This window comes from Corythoichthys intestinalis, chromosome 6, assembly GCF_030265065.1.
Source record: "Corythoichthys intestinalis isolate RoL2023-P3 chromosome 6, ASM3026506v1, whole genome shotgun sequence".
In the NCBI taxonomy this organism is placed as follows: Eukaryota; Metazoa; Chordata; class Actinopteri; order Syngnathiformes; family Syngnathidae; genus Corythoichthys; species Corythoichthys intestinalis.
The window spans coordinates 40,984,934-41,010,358 of NC_080400.1; the positions used below are offsets into that span (position 1 = coordinate 40,984,934).

Genomic DNA, 25,425 nt, shown 5'->3' on the forward strand with positions numbered 1-25,425 from the left:
CACAAGAGAGATGGAATCACAGTACGAACAAAACAACCATTAAAAAAAAAAAAAAAAGATTAAAAAGATAAAAGATTAAAAGCACAATAAATAGAAGTAAAGATATAACAGAGCTAAAGATCATGGTGGGTAAGAAAGAGTGAACAGATGTGTTTTGAGTCTGGATTTAAAAATTGATAGGGTAGATATACTGCGAAGATCAGGGGGTAGGTAGTTCTAGAGCTGGGGGGCACAGTGACTAAAAGCTCTGGAACCAAAAGTGGAGAGACGGACACGGGGGACGGAAAGGTGGAGGATAGTGGAAGAGCGAAGTGGACGGGGTGGATTGTTTAAACAGAGTATATTGCAAATGTAGGGTGGGCCCAAGCCATGGAGGGCTTTGAAGGTAATGATGAGGATCTTGTGATTGATTTTTTGTTTGACCAGAAGTCAGTGAAGTTGACGGAGGATGTGGGATGCGGTGTGTAGCGGGGGTCCGAATGCTGAGGGATGCTGCTGAGTTCTGAAAGAGCTGCAGTTTTTGGAGGGACTTGTTAGGGAGACCAAAGAGCAGTGAGTTACAGTAATCGAGCCGGGAGGTTATTAGACTACAGACCAGAGTGGAAGCGGTATGGCGGGTGAAAGAAGGGAGGAAACGAGAAATGTTGCGAAGGTGGAAGTAGGCTGATCTAGTGATGCTGCTGATATGTGACCGGAAGGAGAGCGTCCTGTCGAGGATGACACCCAGACACTTAACCTGAGTAGAAAGAGAGATCGATACATTGTTGATGGTAATAGAGAACTTATGGACATGAGAGAGCATTGCGGTGGTTCCAACTAGGAGGACTGATTTTGAGCTGTTGAGTAGGAGGAAGTTGGAAGAGAACCAAGAGTTAATATATTCTTAGCAGAGGGTGAGGGAGGAAGGTGGGAGAGAGGCGGTTGGTTTTGAGGAAATGTAGAGATGGGTGTCATCCACGTAACAGTGGAAGTGAATGTTGTGTTTGCGGAAGATGGAACCGAGGGGGAGAATGTAAATGATAAAGAGGAGCGGCCCTAGGACAGAACCCTGGGGCACGCCAGCGGAGACAGGGAGGGATTTGGATTTATGGGGGCAGAATTTGACTAACTGTGTGCGGTCGGACAGGTAGGAAGTGAACCAGGAAAGGGGTGTTTGTGTGATACCATGGGAGGAGAGCCGGTCGAGAATGATTGTGTGGGAAATGGTGTCAAAGGCAACAGTGAGATCGAGGAGGACAAGGATTGATAACAGACCAGAGTCGGATGCAATGAGGAGGTTGTTTGTAATTTTAAATAAGGCTGTTTCAGTGCTATGGAGGGGGTGGAAACCGGATTGAAACTGCTCGTAAATGTCATTGGTAATTAGGTGGTTATGGAGTTGGGATGCGACTTTTTTTTTCAAGAATTTTCTAAATGAAAGGTAAATTGTAGATGGGGCGGAGGTTATTGAAATTGGTGGGGTCCAGGTTGGGTTTCTTCAGAATAGGTGTGATGGTTTTGAGGGCTGGAGGAACTGTACCAGATATGGGTGAGGAGTGAATGATAGTGGTGATGAAGGGGACAATTGAGGGAAGACAGGTTTTGATGAGAGCAGTGGGAAGAGGATCAAGATGACAGGTAGTGGGTTTGGATTTGGTGATGATGTCAAGGATAGCCGGGATTGGAGGAAGGGTAAATCTGGAGAGGGGGCTGATGAGAGGAACATGAAAGGGAGTAGGGTCAGTCCCATAAACTGCAGCTCCTTGGTGAGTCATGGATTGGTGAATGTCAGTAATTTTTGTGGAGAAAAAATTCAGAAGTGCGTCACAAAAATTAGCAGAGCACATGAGGCGAGGGAGTGGATCGGGGGGCTTAGTGATTTTTGATAGGCGTGATTACAGGTTTTTAGAATTGTGGTGATTAGCTGTAATGAGACCGGAATAGTAAGTTGGTCCTTGTATAAAGTGAGTTGATAACCGTAAATTTCTTTGTGTATTGATAGTCCAGTTTTCTTGTACAGACGTTCGAGCTGGCGGTTTCGTGACTTAAGTAGGCGGAGAGCAGGGGTGAACCATGGCGCGGATCGGTGAAGGAAACAGAACGGATTTTTAGGGGGGCGTGGTCGTTCAGGAGTCAGTCTAAGTGACCCCAAACTTTTGAACTGTAGTGTATAATATAGGATTTTTGATTATGTACACTATGGTTCAAAAGTTTGGGGTCACATGGACCCCAAACTTTTGAACGGTAGTGTACAGTATATACATGCATATATTGCCACATTTTAAAATTAAATACTGTTTTGTTTTTTTAATTGAAAAAAATCCACGAATGACTGAATGCGCAAAGTTTGAAGCAAAAAGTAGCGAGGGATCACTGTATTGCCAACTAGTATTGTTAAACAATCTAAAGACAACTCATTTAACATACACTAACATTAACAAATGTGTAATAATGTGCTTAGACTATTTTTTTATTATTATTTAAGAAAAAAAAAAAAAAAAAAAAACACAAAAAGGAACCAAAAGACCAAAATCTTTTGATAACAATAACTGCTATTATAGCATGAAGGCACTATACGGAAATTTTAGTGTTAATTTCAAATACTTCTCCTTCAGGCATGCTCCACCAATTCTCTGATCTGTACACAGAGTTCTGACATTTTAACTGAGACCTACCCAAAAAATCCCTTTTTCTATTTCTAGAGAGACTTCGGGTCAGACACCCTCAGCATTCAAACATGCGCCTGTACATGTCCATGGCCATTCCCGCAGCAGCAGCGCTGTTTCACCGAGCCTCTGCCAAATCTCCGCTTGGCAAAAACACTTTTGTAACCCACTTGTGTAACCCACTTGACTTGCTATTGAGAGTAAACAATCACATTTGCTGTTTTTACTGGTACTGATTGGATGGGCGAAAAACGCTCGCCATTCACAAGCTTAACATAGGCTGCAGTTATGGTCGGTGGCAGTCGCAAGTAAAAAAAGTGAAAAACTCCATATCGTACTTTTAAAGTGTTTTGGCATATCTTGGTAATAAAAATACAATTTTTGAAGAACTTACTTTAAAATAGTATTAGGAGAGTAAATGTAAACATTTTTTAGACAAAAATGGGATAAAGGTAAATAGAAAAAAATAGTTTTCAAGGTACCTTTCACAATGATGTCTATTTCTTCATATTTGTTCTGCCCGACATCACCACAAAACATCCTGCCTCGACCAAAACCTGTCTTCGGGTCTCCACGGTCAATGGAACAGCGCCACATGTTGCGTACACCGTAAGCATAAATTTCTGTAAGGGAAAATTTACATAGGTGCACAAATACATAGTGCTGCAAATTAATTTCAGTCGTAATAACAACATTCCTGAAATATCAAATTGAGTGTAAAGTTAGTACATGTGTATGACAAGTATATGACTGTCAAGGATGTACCTGGAAGGCTCCCCTTCTCCCCCAGAAATGGGTTGTCTGAAGGGATTCTGTATGGGGCACTATCATCATTATTGTTAATATCAATACGTAGTGCCTTGCCAAGGAGGGTTGACCTACAAAAACAGTGTTACTTCAATAAGATTATGAAAATATACACTTTTTCCACTTTCAGAAAGCATGTTCCTCATCACTCGCAATGAACCACACCACCAACAATCAAGCCAGTCTTTCAAATCTCCGCAGAATTTTTATTAACAAACTGTTTCAAATAGAGTGTAGCTACCACTCAAAGTAGGATTTTCTCTGTCCCCAAACTCCCCTCCTTGGAGCCTTCCAAATGCCGAAGTGTGGCAGCCCGCAATGTGTAGTGTCAATATTAGACTTGGAAAAGTGTATCCTGCCTCATTCCCAACAGAGTCAAACTGCGTGTCAACATAGCTACTGAGAGACAGCTAAACTGTAGCTGTCTGGAGAGGTGGTTACAGGTTGCAATCACTGAACCACTAAAAGACAGTAAATTGTTTTTTATGCTTTGGTTTCACCAGACAGCAATTAGTCATGAAGGATGTTATAAAGCATGAAAGTGAAATTTGTCAACATATTTCAAAATAGCATCATTTTATTGTGTGCATTAAACACAGACAGATGAAACATAGCCATATTAGCTGTTTTTGCCTGGAGACATTGTGGTTTACGGCAATTAGAGGGAATGATGACAGTATAGTTGTTAACCTTGTGGAGGTACCGAACCCCTTGTTTAAAATGTGCATTCACCAAACCCTTCATTATTGGGAAAAATACATTTTACAAGCAAAAACAAAACCATAAGTCAAAAAATATTGGTTAGTGTATGTTTGTGTGCATGCCTGTGCGTGTTTGTGCGTCTGTTTGTCTGGAATTCCCCTGAATTCCTGAGAATGACTAACAGCCGCTGAGCTAATAGCATTAAATGGTTTCTAAATTGTTATGGTTTCAAAGAAAATAACCCATAGGAAACATACAGTATTGTCTATGTATTGATTAGATAATGCCTCAATGTGATTGGAGAGATGAGCAATATTGTGTATCACAATAGAAGAAGCAATTGTGTCTGCTGCCATGTTAACAAATCCATTTAATTTTTGTTTTTTTTTATTTTTATTTTTTATTTTTTTTAATTGCTACACCTGTGACTAGATTCGAGCCCATTTTCAGTTTTGTTTTCCAGCAGATGGAAAACCTTAATACATTTAGTTTAATTCATGAACTACAGTACATATATACCAAACAGGTTTCAGTGGTGGTGTAGCAGTATATGCTGTCACTTTTAATGCAGACAGCCCACAGTCATTTCCTGGCGGATGCCACAATACCCAGCCATTATCAACCCATTCCGAATATCTAACATTGGTTTAAAATTCAGTGAGCTAAAATGGTTTTTGAAATTGTTATAAAAAAAAGTTAGCCTATCTTTTCTAATTGGACTTTCAGTAGCACTTTTGTCAACCTACAGTATACGTGATTCCACAGATCTAACAGTGGAATGAAAAGTATCTGATCCTTTTGGAATTTTTCACATTTCTGCATAAAATCACCATCAAATGTGATCTGATCTTTGTCAAAATAACACAGATGAAAAAAACAGTGTCTGATTTAATTAAAACCACAGAGAGATTTACAGGTTTTCATATTTTAATGAGGATAGCATTCAAACAATGACAGACGGGGGGAAAATAAGTACCATAACCCTCTGCCAAAGGAGACCTAAAGAGCAATTGAAACCAATTTTTACCAAACAATTTAAGTCAGGTGTGTCTCAATCACTGATAAGTGATTTAAAGCTGCCCTGCCCGCTATAAAACACACACCTAGTAAGAAATGTCTTGATGAGAAGCATTGTCTGATGTGCATCAAGGCTCGGTCAAAAGAGCTGTCTGAAGACCTTCGATCAAGGATTGTTGATTTGTATAAAGCTGGGAAAAGAAACACAACTATCTCTAAAAGTCTGGATGCTCATCAATCGACAGTAAGAGAAGTTGTCTACAAATGAAGAGAGTTTGGCACTGTTGCTTTTCTCCCAAGGAGTGGCTGTCCACCAAAGATTACACCAAAAGTTCAGCGTAGAACACTCAGAGAGGTAAAAAAGAATCCTTAGAGTGTCTGATAAAAACATCTGTTACTTCACTGGTACGGTCCAATACCTCTGCACACATCAACTATATATGTAAAACTGTGGCCAAGAATGGGACAACTCCACGGAGGAATCTACTGCCGTCAAAAAAAAAAAAAAAAAAAACCCCAACATTGTGCCTCGTTTAATGTTTGCAAAAATGCACATGTACATTCCACAGAAGTTTTGGCAAAATATTTTGTTGACTGATGAAACTAAAGTTGAATTTTTGGGGAGTAACACACAACGTCTTGTGTGGAGGAAAATTTGGGAGTCACACACAACCTCTTGTGTGTAGGAAAAATGGAACAGCTCACCAACATCAACACCTTATCCCCACCGTGAAGCATGGTGGAGGGAGCATCATGATGTGGGGCTGTTTTGCTGCCTCAGGGACTGGAAAACTTGAAATCATTAATGGAAGACTGAATTCAAAAGTTCATCAGGATGTTTTGCAGAAAAATTTGAGGCCGTCTGTCAGACAGTTGAAGTTAAAAGATGATGGATGGTGCAACAAGACAATGATCCCAAAACACAGAGGTAAATCGACTTCGGAATGGTTTCAGAAGAACAAAATACACGATCTGGATTGGCCAAGTCAAAGTCCAGACTTGAACCCCATTGAGATGCCGTGGCATGACCTAAAGACAGCAATTCATGCCAGACATCCCAGGAATCTAACTATACTGCAGCAGTTTTGTAGAGAAGAATGGGCTAAGATTATTCCTGAAAGATGTGCCAGACTGAACTGCCGCTACATGAAGCATCTGGTTGAAGTTATTGCTGCCAAAGGGGGAGCCACAAAATATCATATGTGATGGTTCACTTACTTATTTTCCCCCTTCTGTCATCGTTTGCATACTATCCTCATTAAAATATGAAAACCTATATATGTTTGAGTGGTTTTAGTTAACGAAGACATTGTTTTTTCATCTGTGTGATTTTGACAAAGATCAGCTCACATTTGAGGGTGGTTTTACGCAGAAATGTGAGAAATTCCAAAAGATTCTGATACTTTTTCATACCACTGTAGAAGAGATCAGGTGAAAAGTAAAATTATGAAAGGCCTGCCATTCATAATCATATTTTTAACAGTACAAAGGCAGTTATGATATGCTTTACAATTAAGTAAAACTGAGTAGAGAGAAGTGTTTACGACTCAGTAACTATGAATTTGTTGCTACGTGCCTCAAACAAATACTGCTCATCTACAACATGCACTTTTGAGACAGATTACTGTAAAAACTCACTTGTTCTGTGAATTGCCAAATTTTCCAAAGGGGTCCCCAGCTCGACCACCATCTCCAATGAAGATATACAAATATCCGTCATGCCCAAACAAAAGCTGCCCCCCATTATGATTGGATGCTGGTTCAACCAGCTCCAGGATGGTTCTGCAGTACAGAGAGCAAACAAAAGAATGCACTTGGGTCATAGTAATGCATGTGCAGCTATGCACTTGGTGTACAAATATTGACTGAAATATTACACGACGCCTCTCCTCACCTTTCTGAGGAGTGGTCAAGCTGGTTGTCATCATGTGTTGACAGTGTGAACTCGCTGATGCGTATCCGCTCCTCCTTCTTGACAGACACCGAATAGTAAACGTAAGCTTTTCTGACAGTGGTGAACCTAGAAGTAATCACAAAACGTAATCACACTTATACCTGGCTGTACACTTGAGGAATTGTTTTTTTACTGGAAATTATTTAGACCTACATGTTTGGATAATTTGATCAATTCAGTGATATAATTAAAAACAAAAAAATCAATTTATTGGCCTCAAAACAGTCTAACACCTTTGGTATGAACTGATGAAATAGTTTGTCTGAAGCAAGACGATTCTTCTGGATGAACAGACATAAACATTCTGCAGACTACTTTAGATATTCTCTTAATATATAAAGAAGTTGTAATCATAGCAAGAGGTCCATAATATTTTCACTTTCTGTACGTGAAAGTGTGCAAAAACGTGAAAATACCCACTTTGGATGCAAGGCTATGCACAGGAATCCTCTCTCGTCTCCAGCCCAAGGTGATGTCAGGACAGCGTGTGTGAGGTTCAGGAATGGGCGATCAATCCTGGAGCCATTGGGCAGATAGACCCACACATAGCCCAGCTGCTCTGCCACAAAGAAACGGTGGGTTCCATCATTTGCATGGATCATAGCCACCGGGTTTCGGAGCCCGTTTGCAACTTCCTGCAAGCAGATCTCAAGACAGCCTTCGGCATCCTCTCGAACAAAACCCAGGTTAGCATTCAGTTCTGCAGATGCACAAGAAGTGTGTCAAACTGTTAACAATTTTTGCATTTTTGTCAGTTATTGTTAACTATTCAAAAAAAATCCTCTACATTGAATGATTGCTAGCCCCCCAAGCACATGTAACAATGTTTTCTTTTAAGTGTCTTAGGTTGACTTTTTATTAGGTGTATTTTTATTTAATATTTTGCACATGCTTAAATTACAGAAATCTAACAAGACGCTTGTTCCGCCTAATCTTCTTTAGTTTTGGTGTTTCACGCATGCTTTGATTTTCTGTGCTAGTAAACACATACCTGCATTTGTCAAAACATTAGGGTAGCAGTACTGTTTGTCTTTCAGCTCCAAAAATTCACAGAAGCGTCTGTGATCTTCCTCCAGTGTGGCGGTCAGATTTACATACTCCCTTGGGTTCCCCTGGTCTTCCAGGAGTAAACTCAGTGTGTATCTACACTGGTGCCAGTAGTCATTGCAATAGCTGTCACATAGTCCAGGCAAAATGCGCATGGGTGTGTTTGCATCCTCTGCATCATACAGGTGAGCAGCATATGGAGAACACTCCTGTAAAGGGATAGAAATACAGTGAGTGTTTGATTACCATTTTGGGCAATGGTTAACTTAATAGGTGTAAAAATCTTTGCGAGAGACAAGAAAACCTTCATAATCTTACATTTGGGAAACTAATACAGCATAAATAATCATGTAAATTCTGACGAGTTTAGTGTTGTATTCTGACTTTTATTTATAGTATTTTTCTGTCAATTTAATATAAAGAAATCTATCAAGAAATGTAACAATGTAGCAAAACAAATCATTCCATGAGTAGTTCACCAATGGTATATTCACAGCAAGTGGCTTTTCAACTGTTTTTCAGCTAACTCAGTGATGTCATAGTTTGCATCAGAAAACTTGGCTTCATACTGAAAAAACAATGAATGAATGACCTTATTATGCTATTTATATTAAACTACGCAAACAGAACACTGCAAACAGCTGTGGCAGAGAAATACCTAAATGTTTATTTTGGATGTTTTTTGTTTTTTTTTCCGACTACACTGTGGAAGAGGGACGAAAAAAGCCCAAATGTCTAAAAATTGAACAGGGCAATAAAACATTTTTGTGTCTCAAAGTGGTCAAAGATAATTTTCAAAAATCTCAAAGGAAAACCCAATTATAATGATGTTTTGGCAATCTGTGTGCATTTGTTCATAGAAGCATTGCACGTGTGTGTAAATCTGACAATATACTGTTCCTCACCTTGGGAGTGAAAGTTAGTAATGTACATAAATAGAGGATGTGTGTGTTTGTTCCTCTGCAGCTGGCCTTTGGTCATACAGCTCATGTTTGCGTGTGTGCGTGTGTGTTTGTGCTTGTGTAAGTGTAGCATGGTATAAATGGATCCAAGACAAGGTTCAGCCGGTTATTAAGTCAAAACCACTTGCTCAACCACACCCAGAAGGGTGAAAGAAAGACACACGGAGCACAAAATCTAAACCGTGGCCCGGTTGAGGCTATGAATGGGACTTGCCTTTTCTGAGAATTAAATCCCATATTTTATGGTTTTTAATCATAAAAGGATGACAGATGACAATACTGCTGAATGACACTGCCATATTTTTAATACATGGTAAAGCAAGATTGGATCATCGTCTGGGTGAAGTTACCTCACTTGTTTTTTTTTTTTTTTTGTGTGTGGGGTTTTTTTTGTGTGTGTTGGGAAATGACATCATTATATTCATCAGTTATTTATTTATTTATTTTTTGGTCTGTGCATATGACACGTATGTAGTTTTGTGTCATTTTTAAGAATAGTAGGAGTTAAGAGTAGTTTGGGGAAAAAATAATTCAATATGTTCAAGGTTGCAACAACTAATCAATTAAATCAACTGAAATCAATTAATAAATTGGTAGCCAATCAATTTGATAATCAATTTTTGCCAGCAGCTATGAACAGTCCCGCTTGTGTCCTTGTTTATGTGTATTGTAAGACTACGCCCGCAAAACTATGGTTAGAGCAAGAGAGAAACTTCACTTCTACACTCAGGTTTAGTTACTGAATCAATAATATTTACGTGCGAGTAGGCATGTGCCGGTATAAGATTTCAACCTCAATGGTATGATAATCTTAAGACAAAATATCATGGTTTCGTGGTATCACGATATTTCGGTTACGGCTCTAAAATGTGTTACTTTGAAATATCTGGGTTAAAAAAAAAAATGTAATCATTGAACAGGGTTTTTATTTTTCAAAACATATTCGCAAATTGGAACATTAGTATAATGTTAAGGTATTTTTTTTTAAATGACAAAAATTAACAAATATTCTAAATAAAATCAAAATAAATGCAGCTCTTTAGGTGAGCCTAAACCCACAGCCTCAGCTCAATATTATTAACATCAGAAAAAAAAAAAAAAAGAATTATTTTCCATAAATAGCATGTGTGTATGATTCGTATCATGTTCACATTATACACACACTCTCTTTCTCAACACAGACAGTTGGCAGAGAAAAAAAAACACATGTTTTACCACCACTAGACACACTAAACACGCTGGAGTAAACTCTCATAGCTGGTGGGAAATGTTCGTGACACTGTTTACTAACCTTTAATTTTGTATAAATGCGAAATCATATTGGAGGTATTGCCTCCTCGGCAGCCACCCTCCGCAAACATGTTTTACATGTCGGTTGGCCCTCCTCCTCTAAGCGGCGGCCATCAAGCATTGCTCTAGCCGAAGTATTCCCATTCGTTTTCTTTGATTGGTGGAAAAAGTTCAGGAGTTTCACCTCCTCCAGCCATCGTGTAGCACAGCTGACTCACTGACACTGAGCTACAACCAGTGGGGGAGGGTCGAGCCTTGCAGCTGCAAGTGAGGGATTTCTCCCTGCATTTTTGGGACTTAAAAAAATAGCTATTACCGTAGGAATGGTATGACAGAATTTTTTTGCGGTTCTGAAACTGTGACGTTTTCACACCACGGTATACCTTAAAACCAGTAATCGCCACACCTCTACGCGTGAGTTAGATTCTCTTGAGTTGTGTGTTATTAGATCCAGTGTGCCTCTGTCAGAGGTGAGTAAATGAAACTAATTGTATTGTTTGTATTCTTTGTTTATGAGATGTTAGCACAGAGCACTAAGCTAGTTAGCGATTATGCTAATCAGTGTCTTGAGTGTCCATTTGTATTGTGTTTTGGAAAAGCATATCAGCACTTGTATTATTGTTAGATAGTAAAGTTGTCTCATTTCTTTAATAGAGAAACCACACACATCACCCATTCATATAACAGTTTACAGCCTCCTTTCAACACAAACTCCTATTCAAACTGTAACTTGTCATACAAGAGAGTGTGCTTTGAAATTAGATTTGGATTGTATTTATGAACAACAGTTTAATAAAGAAAAATCATTCATTACAGTCTGCCTCCTCATTCGAATTTGTTTAGTTTCATGAAGAAAATTAATGAGTCATTGACACAATTTATATCAGTGCTTTGCCCACAAGAAAAAAAGTGTCAATCAGCAGCACTTTTTAAAAAAATTTCAATGAACCAGACTTTTGTCTGATTTGTGTACTGAGAAATTCTCTTTATGTTTATACTCAGAACATAGACTTCATAACCTATTGACGTGACACTTCGCCATTCTATGCGCAACGCCTTACCATAGGGGGCCGAGCTTGAATCTTCATTTAGTAATAGTCAGTCGAAGGCGGCACATGTCAAAAGCCAGGTTTAAGCTTGGATTTTGGAAGAACTACGAAAGCTGCACCGCATACAAACAGGAAGGATTGTCTCAGGAGTGATTTGTTCGAGGATTCAAGGTAAATATTATATTTTCCGTTCCATGCATGCATTTTGAAACATTGTGAAAAAAATCAATGGCAGAATGGGAACCGCTACGACATTGGCGTCATTCTTCGACATAAATACGTAAAATAGATGCGTAACTGCCCGGTCTTTGGCTCTTTTAACAAAGAATCGAGAATGTTTTACGTCCATATCTATAAAAAAATTCAGTGATTGAAGCATTTATCCGCAAGAATTTTCTTCTGTATTTACACATGGAGGTGGCTTAAAGAGGAGCCACACATTCGCCATATTTACGTAAAATACATGCTACCTGCACGGTTTCATTAGCTTTTTACCAAGAATCGAAACTTTTTTACGTCCATATCTATAAAGAATTGAGCGATTTAAGCATTTATTCACAAGAATTTTCGCCAGAAAAGCTGTTTACGCCAGGCAGCCACTAGCCTCATTCGCTAACAGAGTAGCATTGTACTAGGACAATATACGTAAAATAAACACTAACTGCACACTTTCTTTGCTTTTAACCAAGAATCGAGACTGTTTTACGTCCATATCTATGAAGAATTCGGGGATTTAAGCATTTATTCACAAGAATTTTTGCCAGAAAAGCTCTGTTTACGCCAGGCAGCCACTAGCCTCATTCGCTACCAGTATATAGTGTATAATGATTATAAAGGGCTATTCTATTCTATAATAAGTTGTGATTGTATATAGAATTTATTATTAATCTATTTAAATATTACACTATTTATAATTGATTCTGCATGTTTTCCTCGAGTATAAAGTTTCCAATGTTAAATTGAGAGATTTATTAGCTGTTGAAAACAGTGAATAAAAAAAAAAAATTAAGTTGCTATTTTGGTCAAAAACTTATATATGTTAAATATTGCTATTGATCTTGAAAATATAGGTGATTATCTCTGCATTTGGTGATTTTTTTTGTGAATCTAGTGTAAAATCTGAAACTTTTATAGCCATTTTAAGTTGTGTTATACTTATATAAAAATAATTAAACGGGATTTTATAACGGAACGACTTTGAATTTTTTTATGCCGCGGCTCATGGAGACTCATATATGGCTAAGGTAGGTGCCTGTTTTGGTTTTAGGTCGGTAGCAGCTTTGGTTTGGAAAATATTTGAATTTGAAGTTTTTTAAAATAGGCCCCCTACAAATCAGCCATGTGTCGTGTCAATAGGTTATGAAGTCTATGACTCAGAACCTTTATCAAAAATTTTTTTAAAGTTATTGTTGTTGTTTTTTTATGTAATAGTCATCCATTTTGTCTTCGCTGTTTCTTACAACATGTCTAAAACAACTTCAAGTAAAATTTTGAAGGTAACTGAAAATGTGGCCTTTATCCGATTAATTGATGAATCGTTTATTTGATTGTCCAGTAAATCGATTGTAAAAATAATCGTTAGTTGCGGCCCTGAATATGTTACATGTTCACACAAAAGTAACTGAAAAGTCTATGATGCACCTTTCAGCCCAGGAGTTGATTTGATATATATGAATATACAGTATCAATTGAGCGTAATGATACAATTAGATCATTTTAGATAATCTTCATAAAAGAAAACTGAGAGAGTAGACATAAATGTCAGCACTACGCAGATTACCATAAATTTATATTTATAGCACTAACATACCAAAAGATCCCAAAAGCCTCACGAAAAAGCAGTTGTCATTACATTGTTGCAGTAATAAATAACAGCTAAAAATAAATAAATAAATAAATAAATATTTATTTATTAGGGGGAAAAAAATGATAATAAGAAGGAATCAATGCAATCAGTGATGACATCCTCTGATCTAAAGCCCCCTATGGGCAAGGGAGGAAAGGGAAGGAAAGAAAGAAAGGCCGGAAGAAAGAAGGAAAACTTACACCTATCTTGTCTTTCATGGAATTGGTTTGACACCAGTGACCCAATGCGAGGCTATCCAAAAAAGATGAGAAGGACGGGGACACCCTAGGGATTTTTTTTTTTAGCCTTCATGATAAACAAATGATTATCAAAAACTTCCACACGTAGACAATTTTGTTTTTATTGCTTTTACTGTAATCACGACCATAAGAACTTGCAGATGCTCTTCTGTGGTAAGTGAAAGCAACAATCATTTTAATGTCAGGGTTTCTGTCTCAATTGTTGCAACACCAATTTAGCTCCCATTCAATGTATCTGTTATCTAATTTGATGTCTTATGCAGCTTGATGTTTTTCATCCCTGATGTAGGAAATTGATATATCCTGTTCCCTGGCCAGAAGAGGATGTGGATGTTTGTTTGCTTCATTAAGTTTGTGGGATCTCTCTTTCTCTCATTGATATCAGTGCCAGGAGGCTGAAATAAGGACTCTTTGTTCTAGAGCCTTCATGAAAAGAAAAATATTCAGGAAGTGGTCAAACTCTACTTTAGTGGACCCTCTTTCAGTCTGGATCAAAAACGGACAAATGAGTGGGGGAAGAGGGGTGCAATCATTAAATATATAATAATTACCAAGCCTTTTGTTTGAGTTTTTTTTTTTTTCAATGTTCAATTCATTCCAGAGTCACTCTAAACTAAAGAGCACCTCTTCACACTGTAATTACCACAGTGTTTGAAACCTATACTTAAGGAGTCATAAGATGTCATGGTTCTGACATTGTGCTGTTTTATTTTGTTTTATTTTTTTATGGGTCTGTTACGTTCTAGTTGAGGTTCACGAGCCTGTCGGACTGGACACCTTTTAATTCACACTTCATATAGTTACAGTCTGAGTTGCACAACAGGATTCAATTATGTAATCGACAGGCGGGACTGGCTTTATGGCTCACTCTGCCAGAAAGTGAGTCGTGGGAGTTGGAAGTGCAAGGCTCCATCTAGGACCTCTGAGCCCAGGAAAAAAGACCTAAATGTAGCTCGGCTGAAATGGACAGCTGTTTATTAGGGTTGCAAGTCTTTTGTGAGGAAATGGCCGCAGACTGGTGCAGTATGAGTCATTGTTTTCAAAATAGCCTTTAGTGCTACCCATTGAGACCACGTCTGCTAACTCTGAAGTTGCAGTAATGTGCATTTTTATTGTGGTCATTCAATCCTCTAATGAGAACGAGCACACTTGAATAGTATAGACCAGTGTATTTCTTGGAAACATCACATGTCGTGGCTAGACAGCAAAAGTGTATGTTGTGGTTTGTTTAATGTTTTATAAAGAGGTACACTAAAGTTGTTTGTGAAACTTCTTTGTAAAACAATATATTGTTTCTTTGTTTGCTTCGAAATGCTGTGTAGCATTGTTTTGTCAATACAATGTGAGGATTTTAAGATTGATAACAATTTGGTCATAATAAAAGAAACCGGGTGGCAGAGTGGTTAGCACGTCCGCCTCACAGTTCTAAGATCAAGATTTCAATCCCGGGCTACGGCCTTATGTTATGCTTGTTGACGTGACTGGGCGTCACGTCAACGCATGGCGACGTGAATAAAAATAAATGTTGCTTCCAGTTCAGCGTGAAATCACAACCATTTTCAAATATTGCTGTGCTACACGCAAAAATGGACCAAGCCAACGAGAGTATCATCGAAGAGGTCCGCAAGTAAGACAACCTCTACAATGTCTCGTCAAGACATTATAAAGATTGCCAAATGGCAAGCAATTCATGAAAGGAGAAAATGCGAAAATACGGGGCTGGAGGTCAGTGATTGCATAAATAAATGGAAGAACCTCCTAGACAAGTATGTGTGTGTTCGGAAGCGAATAGCCACACAAAGCGGTGACATAATCGGCCAAACACTGCCAGCTTTTTATCACTTTACGTTGTAGCGGATGATGTTGTTGAGTCTCGTAGCTCACTGAGTAAATTTTGTGTTGCCGTGTCCGGCCGCTCGTGACTCTCTTAACTCTAGAGTGTCTGTGCTGGAAACGCGCACGACAACAAAGTTGTCCCCCTGAAGCACAATATACCGTAATTTCCCGAATATAACGCGCACTTTTTTCCCCCAAAATCAACTTGTAAACTCATGGTGCGCATTATAAACGGGTACATGGATGGAGACAGAAATATATATGTATTACATATATATATAAACCGATTTTTTTTCATTGACATGGCCACGTTGTGTTGAAGAAACGTATGCGGCGACCCGTTGCCGACCATTACGGTACGTGACGTCACCGTTTTGTTTCGGTAATACTTCACTCTAATCGGCCGAATGATTTCGTCTGTGTTAAATTCTGCTTTTTTCACTCTTCATAAAGCACAGAATTTAGTTTCTTGAACTCATTTGAGTCGACGTTTATTGCAGCTCCGCAATTCGGACCATAACAAATGTAAGGACACACACTTCCTGTGTCCGTCAACTATATCGGTCCCTCGGGAAACTCAAACCCAAATAACAATAGTTCCTTTTGTTACTGTCGAGTTGACAGCTATGAGCTCTCACGGATTTCCGACTTACGTTCTAACTTTCATTTTACTGTATCAATCCATGGAAGAAACATTTATTCATCATGAGGAAACGAGCAAGTTATACAGCAGCCTTTAAAAGAAAAGTCACATCTGTTTTGTTTTCTCCTAGATTCTGGTAAATTGGAGAAGTTGTCAAATCATACCGTAAATATTGTCAGTTTACGGTAATGTTTTGAACTACCAATGTGCTATGCTTGTGCTGTGTTTCACCAGTCAGTAAAATGACATCTCTGTATCTGTACACAAGCTCTGTTTTCTTCTAAAATTAGGGTGCGCGTTATAAACGGGTACAATAATTTTCCCTAAATTTTACAAGTAAATTTGGGGTGCGCATTATACACGGGTGCGCATTATATTCGGGAAATTACGGTACTGACACGGCTCAGAGAACAAACGGACCCAATAATGCAGTGCACAGAGCAGATTTATTAACAATGGTTCTGAGAGGAAGAAGTCTTGGCCCTTGGAGAAGCACGGAAGGCTGTTCGAGCAGGAGGGGGACGAGCAAGGCGAAGGCCCAGGCAGGATGCGTCTAGATCCGGTCCTGTAGCAGGGTTCAGGTCACAGAGAAAAGGCAGAGGCACAGACGAGGAGCAGGCTAGAGGCAAAAATCCACAAGGTCAAAAAGGTGTATCAAAGGCAGAGGCACAGACGAGGAGCAGGCTAGAGGCAAAAATCCACAAGGTCAAAAAGGTGTATCAAAAATCCGGCAAGACAAGGTAACTAGAAACGCTCGTAAGTTGCAGTGAAGGCTAACAAACTCGCAATGGAGCAGAGGGCTGTGTGTGCTTATGTAGGGAGGCTGTGGTAATGACCAGGTGTGCAGGACAGGTGTGTGGAATGAGTGCTGATTACTGGGAGAGTAGGAAAAAAAAGGAAAAGGCATACAGGCCTGCTGTGGGGCTTTAACAGAACCCCCCCTCCTAGGGACGGACTCCGGACGGACCAGGCGCGTCGGGGTGGAGTCGATGGAAGTCCCGAATGAGGTCAGGGTCCAGGATGTGGGAGGAAGGGACCCACGAACGTTCCTCGGGGCCATAGCCCTCCCAGTCCACGAGATACTGGAAACCACGACCCCGCGGTCTGGACTTTAGGAGTCTCCTCACCGTATAGGCCGGACCACCGTCAATCAATCGAGGAGGTGGAGGAGGCGGCGTGGGGGGAACAAGAGGGCTCTCACAGACCGGCTTGAGCTGTCCGACATGGAAGGTCGGATGGACCCTCATGGTCCTGGGGAGTCGCAACCGTACAGCCACTGGATTGATGACCTTGGAGACTGAGAAGGGGCCAACAAACCGGGGAGCCAGTTTGCGACTCCCAGCCCTGAGAGGCAGATGTTTGGTAGACAGCCACACTTTCTGACCCACCTTGTAATTGGGGTTGCTCGACCGATGGCGATCTGCAGACTTCTTCATACGGGCCGTGCTTCTGATGAGACTGGCTCTGGCTTGGCTCCACACCCTCTTCTTGCGGCGGATCCACAACAACGCAGAGGGCACTCGGGTGGGTGTCTCTGTCTGTGGGAATAGAGGGGCTGGATACCCAAAGACAACGTGAAACGGGGAAAATCCCGAGGAAGAGCAAGGCAGACAGTTGTGTGCGACCTCGACCCACATGATGTTTCTGGCCCATGTGGTGGGCTGTTTGGAACTCAAGCAGCGCAGGGTTGTTTCCAGCTCTTGGTTCATCCTCTCCGCTTGCCCATTGCTCTGAGGATGGTACCCTGACGATAGGCTGACTGTGGCACCGATGAGCCCACAGAATGCCTTCCAGAAACGAGCCACAAATTGTGGCCCTCTATCAGACACTACGTCAGACGGAAAGCCATGGACCTTAAATACCTCGTCAAGCAGAGCGCTGGCAGTTTCTTTAGCGGTGGGTAGTTTAGGGAAGGTGATGAATCGGACCATCTTTGAAAATCTGTCCACCACCGTTAACACGGTGGTCTTCCCCTGTGAGGGAGGCAGTCCGGTAACAAAGTCCACCGAGATGTGTGACCAGGGTCGCGTCGGAACCGTCAAAGGGAGCAGTTCGCCCGCAGGTGACCTCCTAGGCGTCTTGTTGGTGGAGCAGACCACACACGCCGCCACATAATCCCTGACGTCATTCTTCATGTGCGGCCACCAAAATTTTCGGGCCAGGATAGCCAGCGTGCGTCTGCTCCCTGGATGGCCTGCAAATCGGGATGTGTGGCTCCAATGAATGACCTCCCCTCGGAGGCCCTGCGGCACAAACAGCGACCCTGGGGGGGTACCAGGTGGGTTGGTCAATCCCTTGGTGGCCTCCTGGACCTTCTTGATGATCTGCCACTGGAAACCCCCCACCAAGCATGACTTGGGAAGGATGGGTTCGGGTTCCTCCATGTGTCCCTCCGAGGGAAACACCCGGGAAAGGGCGTCTGGTTTGGTGTTCTTGGCACCGGGTCTGTATGACAAGATGAAATTAAAGCGTGTGAAAAACAAGGACCACCTGGCTTGACGGGCGTTGAGTCTTTTGGCTGTTTTGAGGTGCTCCAAATTTCTGTGGTCGGTCCACACAACAAATGGCTGTTCAGCCCCCTCTAGCCAGTGTCTCCATTCTTCTAAGGCCACTTTGATGGCCAATAACTCCCGGTTTCCCACGTCATAATTTCTTTCTGCATTGGTTAGTTTCTTGGATAGGAACGCACATGGGTGGATTTTTCCTGTAAGGGGCGATCGCTGGGATAGCACAGCACCAACTCCGGTGTCTGAGGCGTCGACCTCGACTATAAATTGGAGAGCTGGATCAGGAAATCTGAGGATCGGAGCGGAGGTAAAAAGCCGTTTCAGTCTACAGAAGGCCGCCTCGGCCTTAGGGTCCCACTGAAAACGACACTTGAGAGACGTCAAACAGTGTAGCGGTGAAGCCACCGAGCTGAATCCCCTTATGAATTTTCTGTAGAAATTTGCAAATCCCAAAAAGCGTTGTACCTCCTTACGTGAACTGGGCCTCGGCCAATCCTGGACAGCTCGAACCTTTTCTGGGTCCATGCGTATTTCCCCTTCTGCAATGACAAAACCTAGGAACTGAACAGATGGTTTGTGAAATACACATTTCTCTGCCTTGACAAAAAGGCCGTTTTGTAATAATTTTTCAAGAACTGAGCGAACATGTTTGATGTGGGTCTCCAGGTTGGGGGAATAAATCAAAATGTCATCCAAATAGACGAAAACAAAGACATTCAAAAATTCCCTCAGAACATCATTGACCAAGGCTTGGAAGACAGCCGGGGCATTTGTCAGGCCGAACGGCATGACCAAATATTCGAAGTGGCCAATGGGTGTGTTAAAAGCGGTCTTCCACTCATCCCCCTCCTTTATGCGGACAAGGTGATATGCATTGCGCAAGTCAAGCTTTGTGAAGATTTGGGCATCTTGGAGCATCTCAAAAGCAGATGACATTAACGGTAGTGGGTACCGATCACGGACAGTTATTTCATTGAGCCCCCTATAATCAATGCAGGGACGGAGTGACTTGTCCTTCTTTTCGACGAAGAAAAACCCAGCACCGGCAGGAGAGGAGGATCTCCTGATGAGCCCTGATGCTAACGACTCATTTATATACTTTGTCATGGCCTGGGTTTCTGGGCCGGACAACGAGTACAAGCGACCCCTGGGGGGGATTGAGCCCGGTTGTAGGTTTATGGCGCAGTCGTGAGGACGGTGTGGGGGGAGGCTAGAGGCCTTGAGCTTATTAAACACCTGCCTGAGGTCATGGTAACAGGCCGGGACCTTATCGAGGTCAGGGAACTCAGCTTGTTTTTCTTTCTTCGTGATAAATGTGGCGGAGGCTATCTGGGCTGAGTGAGTCTTGTCAGTCTTCGCCGTACCGTCTGTGATGCACGTTCCGTCACACGACAGGCTCCAGGAGACCACCCCCCCGGTGTCCCAGTCAATGTGGGGGTTGTGTCTTTTCAGCCAAGGCAATCCGAGGACGAGTGGTTCGTTAGGGGAATGGTACACATGAAAACTGATATTTTCGGTATGACGACCCGGAAATTCCATTTGGATAACGGGTGTGCGGTGCGTTACCCGCCATAGAGGGCTTCCGTCCAGGGCCACGGCTTCCAGAGGAGAAGGTATTTCGATGAGCTGCAATCGAAGTCGTTTAGCCAGATCCATGTTTATCAGGTTGGTGTCTGATCCCGAGTCAATCAGGGCTTCCTGTTGGAGAGAGAAGGCATGTGAACTTAAAACCACTGTGGGTTGAACCCGTGAAGTTATCCCCAAGGAGATGGCGCGACTGATGGACACTTTGTGTTTGTGTATGGGACTATGCCTCTTGTTGGGGCAATTAAGAGCGAAATGCCCGGGTCTCCCACAGTACAGACAGAGCCTTGTCGATAATCGGTGATTGCGCTCCTCTACGGACAACCTAGTTCTGCCAATCTGCGTCGGTTCTCTCTGGGTGGGGGATGTGGCCTCAGCGCCCCCACGGATAACTGGGGTCACAACAGGGGAGCTGGTGGAACGAGGCCTCCACTGGGCGATTTGATCAGACACCTCTATGGCGGTATTGATGACCTCATCTAGTGTTGAAAAACGGCACCTGAGTGCTATCTCCATTCCAATTTCTGGGTCAAGTCCAGCCTTGAACGACGATAACAGGGCCTTGCTACCCCAGCAGGATTCGACCGCCAGAGAATGAAACTGACTGACATACTCCCTGATGGGTTTTCGGTCTTGCCTCATCTGAAGGAGGAGAGTGCCGGCTTCCTGTTCGCGTAGTGGGTGGTCATAAATTTTCTTCAGCTCCGCTGCAACGAGTTCATATGTGGCCAGAAATGGAGAATTCTGCTCCATTAGGGCATTGAAGTAGCCCAACGGCGCACCCTCCAGGAGATTTGCTAGAAAGGCGATCTTGGCTGTCTCCTGGGAAAAACGACAGGGCTGAGAAGCAAAAATTAGTTTCAACTGGTTAAAAAAGCTTCTACACGTTGTTGGGTCACCTGAGTATCTTGAGGGTGGTGGGATGTTGGGCTCTGACCACATTTGTGATTCCCTTTCAGCAGCGGGTTGATTGTGGTATGAGGCAGCCATGTGGGAAAGCTGAGACACACTTTGGGTCAGAAAAGACAGGAGCTGCTCATGCTCACCTAATCGTTGGCCTTGGTACTTGATGGCCTGCTCATACCGGGAAGAGTCTGCTGGGTCCATGTTATGGCGAGTTTGTTCTGACACGGCTCAGAGAACAAACGGACCCAATAATGCAGTGCACAGAGCAGATTTATTAACAATGGTTCTGAGAGGAAGAAGTCTTGGCCCTTGGAGAAGCACGGAAGGCTGTTCGAGCAGGAGGGGGACGAGCAAGGCGAAGGCCCAGGCAGGATGCGTCTAGATCCGGTCCTGTAGCAGGGTTCAGGTCACAGAGAAAAGGCAGAGGCACAGACGAGGAGCAGGCTAGAGGCAAAAATCCACAAGGTCAAAAAGGTGTATCAAAGGCAGAGGCACAGACGAGGAGCAGGCTAGAGGCAAAAATCCACAAGGTCAAAAAGGTGTATCAAAAATCCGGCAAGACAAGGTAACTAGAAACGCTCGTAAGTTGCAGTGAAGGCTAACAAACTCGCAATGGAGCAGAGGGCTGTGTGTGCTTATGTAGGGAGGCTGTGGTAATGACCAGGTGTGCAGGACAGGTGTGTGGAATGAGTGCTGATTACTGGGAGAGTAGGAAAAAAAAGGAAAAGGCATACAGGCCTGCTGTGGGGCTTTAACAGGTACTCCACATAAGTTCCATAGGTGAATTCTGTTATAAGGTAGTGGTCATTACAATGTCGTATTTTTTGTTGGTGCACTTTATCATTTATTGTGTACATATGTTTGCTGTGAGTCTGTGACGTCTTCAAGTATATCAATAATAACACACAGGTCTGGTGTCAAAAGAGTTATTTTGATGTTTAATTTTCAACAACAGACAGTTAACACACTATACCCACATCATCACTGATTGAGAGTGCCTCAGGGCTTTTATGGTAATGTGTTTACCATCAAGGCTTCCAACGCAGTTTGGGAAGTTCCATAGCTGCCAGAAATCTGCTATGGTGTTATACTTATATAGCGTTTTTCCACCTTTCAAAGCGCTCAATGGCTTCCTAATGGCTGGTTGTAGGACACGGCAAAGAAATCAGACAAAACACTGGACAACGCAGCTTGCTGGATTCCACCCGATGCTAGAATTCGTAAACTGCCAGTCTCTGTGCGGCATCAGCAGTCGGACAGACCACCTCCGCAACCGTCTTCTGCGTCGCCTGCGCCTCACCATTTGTATGATCAACATTTGTTGTTCAATGTTGATGAGCTGAAGATCCACATTCAAGCGTCATCTCTGTTGGCCTTGTTGTGTAACCGGAAGAAAACTGAAGGAAGTCGACAAGAGTCCCCCAAAACCGTACAAACACAATGCCACACCCCTCTAGTGGCTTGACAGTGAATTACAGAGCAACGCGTTCCCTTGCCGCAGAACTATCGAATGCTCATTGACGCCGTAGTCACTACGCCTTCACCGCAACGCAGAAGCATAACTCGGGCTTTACTGTGCGGCGTTTACATGATCTCCCTGTGCCTGCAAGGGTTTTCTACGGGTTCTCCAGTTTCCTCCTCCATCCCAAAAACATGCATGGTAGGCTGATTGAACACTCTAAATCAGGGGTGTCCAAACTTTTTGCAAAGGGGGCCAGATTTGGTGTGGTAAAAATGTGAGGGCCGACCTTGGCTGACAACCTTTACATAGAACAATATATTTAAGCAAATTTTAGCAAGCCATTCTGTGTGTCACATTTGCCTCATTATCTTTTTTAATTACAGTATTGGCCCTAATATAAGACGGTGTTTTTTGCATTGAAATAAGACTGAAAAAGTGGGGTCGTCTTATATTCGAGGACGTTATACCCATTCACGACGCTAGATGGCGCCAGATATCATTGAAGCGATGTTCTGTCATGACAGATCTCAGCTACTCTCAACTTTAACCAGTTTGCATTATTTTTTTGCAATGTTTTTCCTTTCAGATTTGTCTCAAGACTACAGTTACAGTTAGACTTCACTTTGATGGTTAATGCAGTTATTGCAATTTTGTTGTTTTATCACAATAGATTGGTTTATTTACATTTCAAAAAACAGAAGCCATTCATTTACGAATGTGATTGCACTTTAGTTTACATATTTAAATGTTCAGATATTAAGATTTGAATGAGGCAAAATAACATGCTTTTTCTCTCAAATATATTGTTAGAATCATTTGTTTCAGATGTACTGTAATTAATTTCTGAATAAAAAATAATTTGGTGTTCAAAAAGTTTTTATTTAAACTTGAGTCTTGAAAAAGAGGGGGTCGTCTTATAATCAGGGCCGTCTTATATTCGGGCCAATACGGTAATAATTTCAACAATCTTGCAACTAGCCTTGTGGCGTTCTCTTTCGACTCTCGGGCTCTTGCGAAATACTGCTGCTGTGAAATTAAACTAGCTTCAAGTTGCTTCAATTTCTCGCTGCCTGTAATCTTGTCGTACAGGTCATAGCGTGTCTTGTTTGGTAATATCGCCTCACATTGAACTCTTTAAAAACAGCGACTGTCTCTTTGCAAATGAGGCAGACACGGTTGTTGCGTATTTTAGTGAAGAAATAGTCCAATTTTCACCTATCCTCGAAGCGTCGGCCATCGCAGTCAACTTTTTATGTTGATTGTCTTCATTTTAGAAAATTGGGAGTAAAGGGTCACACGGGGTAATGTTGCTTAGAGTGCTGCTGCCTTTTAGTGGGTAAATGAGGAACAGCATTTAGTGTGTAAGCTACTTCATATGCTGGTGGCAGTACTGCTGACCAATTCATTAAGTCTGTGTGTGGGCCAGATATTATTGATTTTATGACAGAGGCTGGGGGCCGGATGAAATTTGACCACATGCCGCATTTGGCACCCGGGCCGGACTTTGGATATGTCTGCTCTAAATTGTCCCTAGGTATGAGTGTGTGTGCGAATGGTTGTTCGTCTCCTTGTGGCCTGCTGGCAATCGATTCAGGGTGTACCCTGCCTACTGCCCATAGTTATGTGGGATTGGCTCCAGCACCCCCACAACCCTCATGAGAATAAGCGGCTCAGAAAATGAATGAAATAAACGGTGAAGCAAACAGTAGTAGCAACTCTACTACACAGTTCTGAGGTCAGAGGTTTAAATCTCAGTCACGTACATCCTGCGTGGAGATAACATTTTCCCACCGTGGTCGTGTAGTTCCGAAAATATGTTAGAATAATTGATTGCAATCATATCAAAAATACTGCTTACCTGACAGAGGAGGTTGCGTATAAACTTTCCACAGGTGGCATAACCGGAATGATCAAAGTGCTCCATGATGGTGTAAAACCTGACGGACAACTGATGATCCTTTTCCTCATCACAGCATCCGAACTTGGCGTACTCCTTGCAGAAAAGCAGTGCCTGTTGGGGCTCAAAAGGTGGTTTGTAATCCAAACACTGAGGATGACAGCCCCCCAAAATGACTAGGGTGAACAGCAGCAGAATGCTCAGAAGTAAATGACAGGGGAAGGTCCATCCCGGGATGCGATGTTGGTTCAGTTTGCATTTCGGTAAGGTCATTTTTAAAAGAAAATTTTCAGTACATTAAGTACGATTTGACTGAACTTTCTAGTATTGTGAGTGAGTATGGCTTCTGAATGCTAAGCGTGTGAGTTGAAGTTAGACGTAAATAAAAATACTAATGTCACGTGAACATACGTCATGAGAAAATGTGTATGTTTTAACTCTAACATTCCGACATTAAAGTCAAGCCAGTAGACAATTTATTGTCAAGCACTGATGTTCCTGGAGTTTTGCATGTGTGCATCAAACACACTGACCACTCTTCACACCTGTTTGCAAATTGTCTGACAGCTTACTAAGGATCGGTCTTAAAAGTAAACCCACATATCACACCTATATAAGAAGTTATCCTAAAAGTAAAAAAAAAAAAAATGGTCCAGTGCTTTCTTATGGAAGTCTTCTGTGCATCTGTCACAGGGTTGTGATTGTTGCCCCAAAAGTCCTTACTGTGTCAGAATCAATCCTTGACTTTCAAGCTTGAAAAAAAATCTTATTTTAATGTCCACCATAAGAGAAATTCTTCAAAACATTTCCAGAACGCTGAATAATTCTTATGAAAGCAGCTGCATGGCATATATGTAATCCAGTCTCCAGAAGGAGGTGCAAAAAGACAATAAACGCTGCTCCAGCCTCCTGTCACCTTCTGTCTTCAAAGCGCCTATTTCTGTTGTTTTTTTCTGTGACATGTGCTCTCTAGTTGCAGCAACGAACACCATCCATCCAGACAGCAGGGGA

The 25,425-nt window shown here is 41.9% G+C and overlaps 1 protein-coding gene across 1 annotated transcript in view; it reads right to left on the minus strand.

The window, feature by feature from the left end:
• si:ch211-136a13.1 (HHIP-like protein 1) overlaps positions 1-25,425 on the minus strand; it is a 76,089-nt gene extending 50,664 nt beyond the window's left edge. The window contains exons 1-7 of the mRNA XM_057839597.1: positions 24,376-25,425; positions 8,117-8,381; positions 7,546-7,825; positions 7,066-7,191; positions 6,810-6,953; positions 3,411-3,523; positions 3,128-3,268 (exon numbers count right to left, since the gene is read on the minus strand). Coding sequence (XP_057695580.1) covers positions 3,128-3,268; positions 3,411-3,523; positions 6,810-6,953; positions 7,066-7,191; positions 7,546-7,825; positions 8,117-8,381; positions 24,376-24,687 — 1,381 coding nt within the window. The 5' untranslated portion in view covers positions 24,688-25,425. The remainder of the gene's footprint in view (positions 1-3,127; positions 3,269-3,410; positions 3,524-6,809; positions 6,954-7,065; positions 7,192-7,545; positions 7,826-8,116; positions 8,382-24,375) is intronic.